This window comes from Chrysochloris asiatica, unplaced genomic scaffold (genome assembly GCF_000296735.1).
Source record: "Chrysochloris asiatica unplaced genomic scaffold, ChrAsi1.0 scaffold00213, whole genome shotgun sequence".
NCBI classification, from domain to species: Eukaryota; Metazoa; Chordata; class Mammalia; order Afrosoricida; family Chrysochloridae; genus Chrysochloris; species Chrysochloris asiatica.
Genome location: NW_006408731.1, coordinates 3,458,552 through 3,471,577, shown reverse-complemented (window position 1 = coordinate 3,471,577; position 13,026 = coordinate 3,458,552). Strand labels below are relative to the sequence as shown.

Genomic DNA, 13,026 nt, shown 5'->3' with positions numbered 1-13,026 from the left:
TGCAAGTATCCCTTAATTTCTGTCTAACCTATATTTTTATTATATATGGACAATTCAAACAATTAGCATACTATGAATAATCATTTTTTGTGGTTAGTTTACCAGTCAGCAGTTTAGTTTATGCCATTGCACTCATTGCTATTTTTTGGCTATACAATTATTTAATAAATATAGTTTGCCCTTATTAAAATTTTTATAAAACTGATTGAAAATGATAAAAATTAACAGTCAAAATATAGGCTTTATAAATGAAATAAAGCAGAGAAAAAGAACAAATTATATATTTTTTAAGTAGTTCACCTAAGTCAGTTAACTATGAGAACAATTGTAAGTAAATGGAACAAACTGAAAAAACATGGACAAAATTGAGAAAAAAATATTGAGGATTGTATCTAAAGGATGAATAAAACTAGAAATTTTTATAGTAAATTTTAGCTGTGAATGAACTTCCCCCTTACTAGAGAAGGGTGAATGTATATTTATATGTATGAGTATGTACATGTATGTGTATGAATATGTATATTTATTTGTTTTAAGGAGTACATTTCATTTGAAAATAAGGTACATCCGAAATCTAAAGCAAATATGTTTTCAGAAGACATTGAATGTTAGAATGAACTGAACGTATGTAAATTTAATAGATTGACATTCCAAAGAACATTCACAAGAGATGTGAAGGAAAAAATAGAATTTGCTTAGGTTGATTCTCCCTTATATAACTCTTTAGCAATTATGTGAAGAGTCAGTAATGGATGAGTTTGAAAGTATTTTGAAGAAAAAGAAGAACATAAGCAGTGTATGGCACCATTATAAGCACTAATTGTGATCATGTTTGGAGTGTCTTAATTTGGTCATTTGGTGCTATAACTTTCCCCAACATGAATTAAGTGATGTGGCCCCAATCCTTGGAGTAAGAGTTAACAGGATCTAAAGAATTAAAGGGTGGTAGCTCTTGTAGGATACTCACTGGACTGTGAACCACAGGGTTGGTGATTCCAGCCCACCAGCCACCCCACAGGAGGAAAATGTTCTCACAAAGATTTATAGCCTCGAAAACCCTATACAGGGTCACTATGACAGGAAGCCCTGTAGTGGCACTGTAGGATAAGCACTGCACTGCATTGTCAGTTTGAACCACAAGGTCGGCAGTTCAAACTCACCAATCTCTATGAGTTGAAATTGACTGTATGGCACTTGACAACATGAATCAGGAGAGTCCTTGTATGGCACTGTGGTGGCTGTGTGCTGTGGGGTGGGTTTGGACTCATAGTGACTCTGCATATGGTTTCTGAGGATGTAAGTCTTTACCAGAGGGAGCAGAAAGCCTCATTTTTGTCCCAAGCATTAACCCACAGCACCACATCAGGACTGTAAATCAGGTAATCTTAACTTTGAAGATAGCTGTAAACACACTTCAAACAAGGTAGTTCCACTTTAGGAATGACCAGAAAGATCAAAGGAATAGAATAGAACCAAGTATTAGTTTATCTATGGAATTTACCTATGAGAAAGGTGGCATCTCATTTGGAGACAGGGTGGCAGAGAAGAATTCATAAATGATCCCCGAATGAGGGTGGGCGAATGGATCTGTATATTAGACTTTATGCTAAAATACAGAAAGCTGTTATTTTAATTGTAAAATTAGTAACAGTTACCAAAAGCATAGAATTTCTTTTTTTAATGCTGCAATAGTAGTCTGTCTTGTTTTCTTATTCATGATTTAAAAAGGGCTAAAATGTCTCTATTTGCATAGGGGAGGGGTAAACTCCATAGCAAGGACCACTGTTAACCAGGAATAACCATACACTAGATTCACACTTGGGGCGATGAGAGAAGAAATAAATTGCAGGATTTGCGGCCCAAGAAAATGTGTCCACCAGAATAAAAAGCCGAACTATACTGTGTCCAGGAGAAACGTTAAGGATACGAAAAGAATCCAGCGTAGTGCTAATGAAAACTTAAAGCCTTCATCAGACAGCCCCCTGTCCATACATACTCGTTAACGCCCATACATACATTAGTTAACCAATACTTTCCCATTGAAACACTTGGGCTGTACAAAAATGCCTTTCAAACAACATCCAGTTTTTAAATGTTGAAGCCTTCAAAGGATGTTGACCGGCCTGACCGGACAAAATGGCCGCTTACAAATTCTGTTCTTGTTAATACACAAATCCACATAATTGTCCAAAAAAGGATGCATAATATGAGGAACAGAAAATCAGTCGAGCCTCGCCCAGGTGGAAGGGTCTTTGCTGTTACAGTGGCAATTAAGAAAAAGTTCTTTTGTTGTCACACCAAAGGATCATTCGCAGACGAAAGCCGGACAAAGGCGTCTCCACCCACTCTCTTAATAGGGACCCTAAAAGACCGTGACTTGACTTACGATTGTGAAGTGTCAGAAATAGACATTTCTGAGATAAATGTAAATAAAGGGCAAGCGCTCTAAAACCGAATGAAGCAAAACAGACTAGACAGGAGACCGGATCGCTATCCAATTAAATACCGCATGAAAGTCATGGGCTGAAGATGTGAGCCAACCCGCACTCAAGGCGGGACTTTTGAATGACTATTTCATTCCAATCGAGATATTCCTGGATTTACACTAGCTTTTGTTGGTCGCTGGCGTGGGGCGGGGCTGGCGGATATCCCAAGTCCACCAGCAGCCTTGCTTAGGAACAGCTGACCAGGAAGCTAACCAAGAGCACAGCAGGACAGGGTGTCCCTTAATGTGTAAAGCTTCAGCCGCCATCCGTTTACGCCCACCCCACCCAATGACTAAATTTGGAGAGGTTAGAGGTTAGCAGTCTGTGCGGTGCTGTAGGTTAAAGTATTAAATTAGGTTTGGTAGTACCGCAAGGTCGGTGGTTCAAGCTCACCAGCCGCTCCTTTTAAACGCTGTAGAGTCGCTATGGGTCAGAAACAACTTGAAGGCGTGAAACAAAGAGTGTGAAAAGGGGGGGCTTAAACTGTTATTTGCAGTTCACTCCCCTTGTTGGGAGTGCCATCTCCCGCCTAAAGGGTCACATCACGTAGACCAAAGTTCAGCTCTTTTTTTGATGTAGGTGGTGGCTCTGAAAAGAGCCGTTTGGGTTTTAGAAGTAGGCGTTCGCAACAACCTATTTCTTTTTAGGTGCAGCCTTCTTAGGCTTGGCAACCTTAGGCTTGGCTGCCTTAGGCTTGACGGCCTTAGCTGCGCTCTTGGCGGCTTTCTTTGGCTTGGCCGCCTTGGCCTTCTTTGGGCTCTTTGCCACTTTCTTGGCCACAGCGGCAGCAGCTGGCTTCTTTGCCTTCTTTGGCGTCTTCTTTGCGCTCTTCTTAGGGGTGGCAGCCCCCGTGGCCTTCTTGGCCTTTTTGGCTCCGGCAGGCTTTTTCGCCTTGACAGCGCCAGCCTTCTTGACCTTGGGTTTTGCTTCCCCGGAAGCTGCCTTCTTGTTAAGTTTGAAGGAGCCCGAGGCGCCGGTACCCTTGGTCTGCACCAAGGTGCCCTTGTTCACAAGGCTTTTAAGACCCAGCTTGATGCGGCTGTTGTTCTTCTCCACATCGTAGCCGGCGGCTGCCAACGCCTTCTTGAGCGCGGCCAGGGACACTCCGTTGCGCTCCTTGGAGGCGGACACCGCTTTGGTGATTAGCTCCGACACTGGAGGCCCGGACGTCTTACGGCGCGCCCCTGCAGGTTTCTTGGCAGCCTTCTTCTTTACCGGGGTCTTTTCCACCGCAGGCGCAGCAGCAGGGGCAGCAGGAGCAGTCTCCGACATGATGAATATCTAGAACAGGAGTACAAGTGGCAGAAAGCCGATGGAAAGGCGCTTGGGCCGGGCCGCGTATATATAGAGCGCAGGAGCGCGCTGATTGGTGCTCCGGTCGCCCGCCTGTCTGGCAAGCTCTGAGCCGCCGCGATGCGCCCAAGTTGTGTTTGTTCCACCTCACAAAAGGGTGAAAATATAAAAATGCCAAGCACCAAATCACCCGGATTTGGTCGAGAAGGGATCCGAGAAGCCTCAGGCTTCATGCTCTCCAGTTATTTTCTCCGCAACCACAAACACAACGCGTCCAGGAGTCTCCAACTCCCCCAACTCTGTGCAAAGTCCTGGACAGTCGGAGACCACTTTCTGTTTTTCTTCTAAATTACCTGTTCACTCCTTTGCCCCTGAAAGTTATTTTTCTCAGGGGTTGTTGGTCATATGCTTCCCTTCTTGTAGGGACAAAAACGGAATAGTTTCCACTTAAAGTTTCACGATAATTTTGTTTCTTCGCAAGGGAAGTAACACAGGTCCTCTGTGAATTCTGCGTACAGACCCACAGGAACTATGGACTGGGACCAGGATTCCGGAACCAGTCCAAAGCAATTAGGGCAGGATAGGAGAGGGTAACTAAGCCTTGGGTGGTGGTCATGGATGGTGGGGAGCTAGGGAGTTAAATCTTTGACTGGAAGACATTTAAACGCGATCAAATCTGACTCTCACACATGGGGGCGGGGCAGTCTTTTCACTTCTCCAAAGGCGAAAAAATTGGACTGTTTATAAAAAGCTGTGAGGGTCTCTTCTGGGACGTGCTACGCAGGGGTTCTGCCCCTCAAGAATAGGGATAAGAGAAGAAGGGAGGCCCCCCGCCCCGCAAACTGCAAAGAATTCCCAATAGAGTTGGCAGTAGGGATACTGAGATGGCTATTTTCAAAGATTTATTTACTTGACTATACTGAAATATAGAAATGGATTTCAACCCATGAAAATTCTAGGTTACTTCTAGTAGCAATATATTTACACATACCATACTATGGAAGGACATTGTGTGACTGGGAACTCAAAGATATAGATAGAAATAGAGACTGATTTTCATAAAGCATAGTTCTAACTTATAAAATGGACCATAGACTTGGGCTACAAAAACATAAGAAGTTTTAACCAGCAATAGAGGAAAAGTACTAGAAGACATAAACAATCAAACCACCTGTTGTTGATGAACTTGGTATCACCTCTTCCATCCTTTCTAAAACTATATTGAAGTTTGCTTCCCAACTTTAGATTGGCTACTTCATATTTTGCTCTTTCATCACAAGCAATTGCAAATTTTCCTTAAGAGAAAAGATCACTCATATATTTAATGTAATTATATGTGTATATTTATTGGCAAAGGAAATATTACAACTCAGAAATTCTTGTTCAAATATATATCTTCAGAAGAAAATATGAGTTAAAGACATTGATTTAGATGTTGTTGTTAAGTGCCATCGAATTGGTTCTGAACCATAGCGACCCTGTATAGTGTTTCTAAGGAGCGGCTGGTGAGCTTGAAAGTTAAAAGGGGCTTTACAAATTAAGCTGAGTGATAAAACAAAAAAGGAGCATCTTCTTTTAATCTAAGAAGCACCCCCATGGTTTCATTGAAAAACACTGCATTCAACATTTGGTAACAGTGGCTACTACCAACCAGGCATGCCCTCTGGGAATTAACAACCTAATAAGATTAGTGATGGATGAATTAGCAGCCTTAAAAACAAACACCTTAGACAGGCTATCCGTTAGGGTATTGAACACAGTATTCCATTAGGAATTGTAATATATTATACAGCGTATGTAAGTAGCTTCAACACATTCATCATACAAAAATATTTTAATTAAGAAAAAAAGAGTACATGCCACTTTGCTCTGATTCTAAACTCCCTCCTCAGATGAGATTTAACTAACTACACATATCCATCAAGATTTTGACTACTAGATCACCGGGTCTCCCTTCACTATAAACCAGAGTTTCAACTTATAAATCATCAGCATGTAAATCAATCAAAGCACATTTCATTGCATGCAAACCTGAAGTCCAGACTTCAAGCCATCAGAGCAGCTAACCAAACCAAACCACTTACCATTTAGTCAATTTCAACACATGTATGCCAGAATAGAGTTTATTAAACAACTTTTTTAAAAAATTAAACAAATGGGGTTTATTAAACAACTTTTCAGAAGTCAATCTCTTCTGAGTGTCTCCAAACTTCTTTCTTCTGAAGTGTCTCTATCTAGGATCAAACGTTTAGACTTTCAGTTTCCAGCCAAGTATATTAGCTATTTGTCCCACCCAGTGATCTCAAGTCTTCTCCAACTTGCTTTAGTTTGTGTTTAGTAAAGTTATCAAAAACTTAGTAAAAATTAAAAGCAAGACAAAATGCTACTGCATATCATTTGAAGCTGAATTATAGTGTTGTGTAAACATTCCACTCATAAATCATCTGGTGCACTTGGACAACACTATATGACAAAATAGAAAATAGAATGTGAGCCACACATGTCATTTAAAATTTTCTAGTAATCCATAAAAAATAAAAAGGAGGTGACTTTAATTGTAACAATATATTTTGTTTAACGTAACACTTATATCCAAAATACCATCACTTTAATATGTAAAAGCTATTTTTAAAAATCAGATAGTTTTTATAGTTTTTAATGCTATATCTTCTAAATCTTATGGATATTTTACATTTGCAGAACCTTTCCATTCAAATTAGCAGAGTGGCTGGTAGGTTGGAAGACAACAGACCTTTCAGTTAGCAACCCAATGCTTAATCCACTGAACCACTAGGGTTCCTTTAAGCAACTACAATCCTACTGAAATTGTTGTTAGGTGCCACCGAGTCTATATCTACACATAGCAATCTTATGCACAAGAGAATGAAACACCGTCTGCTCCTGGGCCAACCTCACAATCTAAACTTAAGTCTATTGCTGCTGCCACTATGCCAACCCATCTCGTTGGGGGGGTCTGCCTCTTTTTCGATGACCCTCCACTTTACCAAGCATGATGTCCTTCTCCAGAGACTGGTCCATCTTGATAATATGTCCATAATATGAAAGACGAAGTCTGGCCATCCTGACTTCTAAGGAGCATTCTGGCTATACTTCTTCCAACACAGACTTGTTTGTTCTTTTGGTTGTCCATGGTACTTTTAAGATTTTCCTCCAACACCGTAACTCAAATGCATCAATTCTTCTACTGCCTTCTTCATTCACTGTCCAATTTTCACATGCATATGAAGTTATTGGAAATACCATGGCTTGGGTCAGGCACACCTTAGTCCTTAAACTGACATCTTTGCTCTTCAACACTACTAAAACTAGCCCAAGGAAAATTTTAGATTAAGGATGTGGCCTTCCGTAAGCTAAAATTCACAATTTCAATATGGTTGCTGTTATTGTTAAGTGCTGTCAAATTGGTTCTGACCCATAGATACCCTGTTTAGGGTTTTCTGAAGAGCAGCTAGTGGGTTTGAACCTCTGACTTTGTGGTTCAAATTGACCTTGCAGTCCAGTGCATCATCCTGAAGTGCCATACCAGGACTTACAATCTCAAAATAGCCACCAATAAATTGAGGACAGACTTAAAATATTACAATGCAATATATTCATATTATTTATTCTTGTACACACTGTGAATACAAAGGATTTGTTAATATTCTTTCATACCATATTCTTCAGGTTGTGGATAAAGTTAAATATGCAGAGAAGAATGTCAATATCCTAAGGCTTCAATGGAGCTAGAAAGAGACTTTAACGGCAAGATTTCCTCAAAGAGGAATGAGAGGAATTTCTGGGACAAGCGTCTGGAACAGGGACTAGTGGCTAAATTTTCTTACTTTTCTCCTATCATGCCAGAGAAGGGTTTGTCTGTTTTGGAATGTTGTTCATTCCTTTGATGGTGGAAAAAATTAACTTTAAAGTTAAACTCAATACATCTTTGGAAGAAAGACCTGGCTACTTCCGAAAACGAACCATTTATGGAGCCCAGTTCTACTGACATATAGGGTCGCATGATTGAAGTTGACTCAATTGAAATTGTTTCTTTGATTTGTTGTATGTGTAGATGTTTGTACCTAATATTAACAACTCCCTGTTACAGGCCATAGCTGGGATTGTTTAAAACCTGTATTTTCCAGAATCTCCAAGGGATGAGGTGGCCACCCTGCTGGCAAGGTCTGCTTTAGAGTGTTGAAGTGCTGGAACTGCTATCCATTAGGAGATGGACAGGATTGGTCAGCCTAAGGAAAAGTAGGCAGGAAGGGACTGCAGGAGATTTGCAGCATAAATAAGACTGGCATCTTACAGACCCTCTACTCTGTTTCCTTGTGTTGGCCTCACAACCCAAAGTTGCAAATAATCCAGAGCAACTTTTCTCTTTCAAACTTTGCAAATAGATGGCCAACAAGTAGACCATTAGACCTGAGTCAAAATGCTTCCTGCCACCAGCCTGTGAGCACCTAAAAGACTAAGACCAATGTTTCGGTGTTTTCATTCCCTGACACCCCCTCGAAGGTATCTCACGGAGCACATGGGAGGAGATCAATAAATGTATGGAAAGTATTAGAAAGCAACAAAAACTTTGTAAAAATCTATTTATCCAACAGTTTAGAGTTGCCATCAGAACTGTGTAAGTGACACCAAGAAACTAGGTTATTAATGTTGTGATTAAGTGTCATCGAGTCAGTTCCAGCCCATAGCGACCCTGTATAGGCTCAAACTGACCTTGTGGTCCAGCGCATTATCCTGCAGTGCCACACCAGAGCTCCAGCTTATTAATAGCCACAATATTCTGAATCAAACTTGTTTTCAAACGATTTTAACTGGTTTCAAAACATCAAACCTGCATTCAACAGTGCAAATATAGATGCCTTACATTTTTCCAGTCTGTGCCTTTGTTGCAAGGCAATAATAAAGCACACGATCCAGACATATAGTTGGCAATAGCTTTGCTCAGAATAAGACTATAGCCTCCCATGATGACTATTTTGGAGTTTTGATAGATTTGTTACAACATATTATTATTCCTAGCCCATCACTATGTTGTGCATTCATTTTTCACATGTTTATTCAGTGCATGTTAAGCACAGAACACCAGGACAGAGAAAAACAAAGATGAGCATGCATAGTGTCTGCACTCAAGAACTCCTATCAAGGCTGTGGGACTGACATAGCCAAGCAGTAAATCTAACAGGAAAGACACAAGCCTCTGAACAAAATAGAAGAGAAAAAAAGTGTAAGTGCTTTGCCTTCAAGCACTTACTAATCATCTACACAATTAGTGACATGACCATTGTTTCATCTCTTGGCCAATATATCTCACTGAAGGTCTTTCTCATTCTCTTTGATCCTCTGCTTCACCAACCATGAGGTCTTCCTCCAGTGATTGATCCATCTTGATGACATGCCCAAAGGTAAATAAGTCAAACCACATTCTATTGTAATCCACAAGCCAATCCTGAGTGGTTCCTATGGACCAGGCAATTAATACATGCACTGTCTTCACTGCCAACCTCTGTGATAATTACCATTATTATAATTATTTCATTAAGAAGGAAATAGAAACTAAAAATTCAAATTTTTCCAAGACAGCCTTACAGACTGATTATAATTCATATGCCCTAAATTCTCACACACCATAAATGAACGTTAAAATACCAATGGAAATAAAATTGGACAGGATAAGTAAGACTCTATTCTTTTTCTATAAAGTGCAGAAATTTAAAATACATCCCCAACTACAAATTGCTCACTTATGTTTTCAGTGAGTTTTAGATGGAAGATGTGTTTATAAAGTTTCAAAGGCCATTAGGAGGGCCACAGATCATACAAATGCATTCTCCATGGCTCTCCTATAATATGCCCTGTTGTTTGTTTGTCTGTGCACTAGATGGCGCTCCAAATGAGCCAAAGCTTCAGGAGCCGTGTGTTCCAACTTCTTCTGGCCTCTGTGGAATTATTATTAACCTCTAATTAAGTGCTCTGCTGTTAACCAAAGGTTGGCGATTCAAGTTCACCCAGAGATACCTCATCAAAAAGACCTGAAAATCCACTTCTAAAAAATCAGCTTCTGAAAACGCTATGGAGCACAGCTCTACTCTAACACACATTGTTGTTGTTATTATGTGCCACTAAGTCAGTTCCGACTCATAATGACCCTGTATGGGGTTTCTGAGAAGCAGCTGGTGGGTTTGAACCATAGACCTTGTGGTCAGAAGTCGAGTGTTTATCCTACAGCGCCACACCAGGAGTCCTAACACATGTTGTTGTTAAGTGTCCTTGAGTTGGTTCCAAAAACTGCAACCCTGTATGGGGTTTCCAAGGAGAGGCTGGTGAGTTTGAACCTCCGACCTTGTGGTCCAAACTGACCTTGTAGTCCAGTGCTTATCCTGCTGTGCCAAATCTGAAGCTACTCGATGGCAACTGGAAGAATATTGCACATCATATCCCCTAGCTGTTTACCATCTCTTTTGGTGGGCAGAAATCATTACTTGTATTTGCCAGATGATGATACTAAGGCACCAGAAAGCCCTGAGATTGTAGTGAGTCCACAGACAGTCAAGAATATGAGAGTAACAAATAAGTGGCTTTGATTCTTGTTTATCTATAATGAGAAAAGTAATTGCCAGGTAGTCTAGAAAAATCACACTGGCTAATTCATCCATTTTACAAAGAATTAATTCAGCACCTCCTATAGTCCCAAAACTGTGTGGGTTCAGGGGATGTGAAAGTAAATAAGGTGGGAGTACTGAGCAGAGCAAACTGTTAACTGAAAAGTTAGTAATTCAACACCCCTTTACCTCCCACTATGGGGCACTTCAGAAAAAAGGCCTGGACTGATCATCTGCTTCTGAAATGTCATAGTCATGAAAACCTGTGGAAAGTAGCTCTACTCAGAAATCCCATGAGTTGAAATTGACTCTATAGCAACTGCTTTGGTTTTCTGGGTTTACTCTCATGGAGTTAACAGCAGCTGTGAAAAAAAAAAAAAAATCAGTGGACATGAAAAGGAAGACACAGCTGATTTCACTTGGGGGTGGGGATTAGAAATCGGGTCTTACAATAGTAGTTTGGGAAATATTAAATTAGCTCCTTTCATTTTAAAAGTAAAATAAGCAGAGTAAGAAAAAGGAGAACAGAAGACAACATTGTGCATATGGTACGATGCTGGAACGGTCTCTTGAATGGGATAAAAAAATGTGACATTTCTAGGTAATGAATATCAATGATAGTATAATTAATAAATTCATTAAACACTATATGCTATACACATAAAGAGATTTCAGGGGTTTGTAACTTTACAGTGTGCTTGTTGTTGTTAAGTGCCGTCGAGTCAGTTCCGACCCATAGCGACCCTGTATAGGGTTTCCTAGAGCAACTTGTAGATTTGAACTGCTGACCTTACAATTAGCATGCTTAGCAGTCAAGTGCTCATCCTACAGTGCCACACCAGTTTCTGATAAATGGGGGGAAATTGTGGAGAAAGAATAGACAGTAACGTTGTATATCTAGCGTAGTGGTTACGAGTCAAGCTGCTAACCTCAAGGTCAGCAGTTCGAAACTACCTGCTGTTCCACAGAAGATGAGGTTTTCTACTCCTGTAAAGACTTATAGGCTCGAAAACCCTATACAGGGTCGCTATGAGTTGGAACCGTCTCCATGGCACACCACCACCACCATTGTATCAGTACAGGGTAAAGCAGTGACCAAAACTGCCAACCTTGCAGTTCAAACGGCTTTGCAGTCTGGTGCATTAATCCACAAAGCCACAAAATAAAAAAAAAATCTATAGTCATCTAAATGTCCAACAGGTACATTCTGCAAGCCAGCCTCCTGCCCACATGCACACAGCCTTTATCAGTCCATGGGCCTAGAGTCCTCAGCTGCTCTATCTCTCCATACCTTCACCTCTGCCACCGTCTCTGCTGTCACTGATTCTCTAGGTAGGATTTCATGCTCCACTCATGTTCTTCCTTCTTGATGGTCCTAGAATCCTCCATTCCTGAAATGAAAGATTAACTCCTTCCCACTTTTAGTTACACATCTCCTACAATTACAGTTGTGACCATCACAATTAATCCTGCTATGAATTACTCACAATTGAATCATAAAACCCTATTAGCATCATCCCCTAGCCCCTTTCACTAGATCCATCTGGAAAAGAGGAAAAGTATTCAGTAGGGATTCTACATTACCTACCTCATTCTGAAACTAAGTACATTCATGAAAATGTGTAACCAACCACTTCGTGCCTTCTTAGCACAGCATTTTTCATAGCCAGTGTCTAAATTGCCTGTCCCTAACAACCCAGTGCACTGAGGAAACAAGCCTGATCCTTCCTATGGAGAATCCTTCCATTTCAGTTGGAATTTTGATTGCATACACAAACACAAGCCCAGTTCATCAAATTGTAGTAGTCTACACTTGCTCACAGAATCAAGCATCTTTGTCTTCATCTAGTCGAGTTTTAGTCAGCTAACCTTCCAAGCAAGGTCAAAGGGCTACTAGCTGCAAGTTTGGGAGTTTATGCATGCCTCCCTGCACTTCAGACCAGTTGGTCACTTCACTTTCAGCTCTGGCCCCCAGTGGCTAGGTCAGTGCCCATGGGATCTTCAGACCAGCCAGGTCTTCCTCTTCTCTCTCTCACCTCAGGGTCAACAGGTGTCAATGGGACATGGCCGATCTCAGCCCATGTCTTCATTGCTGCTTTCCCCCCACTTCCATTCACAAGTAGACCAGGGTATTCACCTGATGAGCATACTATGCTGCTCGTGGGTTCCCTTTATGTTTCAGTTTTAGAAGGGGTTTTTCCTTGATGGGCTGACTTTTCTTGCCTTAATGCCTCCAAAGTAAACAGCTTGCTTGATATTCTAACAGAGGCTATACATTTTTATGAAGCAGAAAGTCTCATCTTTCTTTCTTGGAGTAGCTGTAGATTCAAACTACTGACCTTGCAGTTAGCAACCCAACTTGTAACCCATTATGCTACATATTGTATAAGTCACTATTGTTGTTATTAAGTGCTATCAAGTTGGTTCAGACTCATAGCAACCCTGTATAGGGCTTCCAAGGATCAGCTGGTGGATTTGAACCCTTTGGTCTGTGGTTCATACCAAACTTGTGGTATAGTGCTTATCCTACAATGCCACATTACTCTTTCAAAATATGTAAGTGTTGCTGTTAAATGCCATAGAGTCAGTTCTGACCCATTATTGTTGTTGTTGTTAGGTGCCATCGAGTC

The 13,026-nt window shown here is 40.8% G+C and overlaps 1 protein-coding gene and 1 pseudogene across 1 annotated transcript; one reads left to right on the top strand and one right to left on the bottom strand.

Moving 5' to 3' along the window:
• Positions 1 to 3,119: 3,119 nt before the first annotated feature.
• LOC102824660 (histone H1.2-like) lies at positions 3,120 to 3,758 on the bottom strand. Its single transcript, XM_006872812.1, has one exon. It carries the CDS (start codon positions 3,756 to 3,758, stop codon positions 3,120 to 3,122), a length of 639 nt encoding a protein of 212 aa, XP_006872874.1.
• Positions 3,759 to 3,899: 141 nt separating this feature from the next.
• LOC102830040 overlaps positions 3,900 to 13,026 on the top strand; it is a 27,725-nt pseudogene continuing 18,598 nt past the window's right edge.

Bases quoted from the DNA above. Each gene is read 5' to 3' on its own strand.
- LOC102824660 (XM_006872812.1), bottom strand. From the start codon at position 3,758: ATGTCGGAGACTGCTCCTGCTGCCCCTGCTGCTGCGCCTGCGGTGGAA.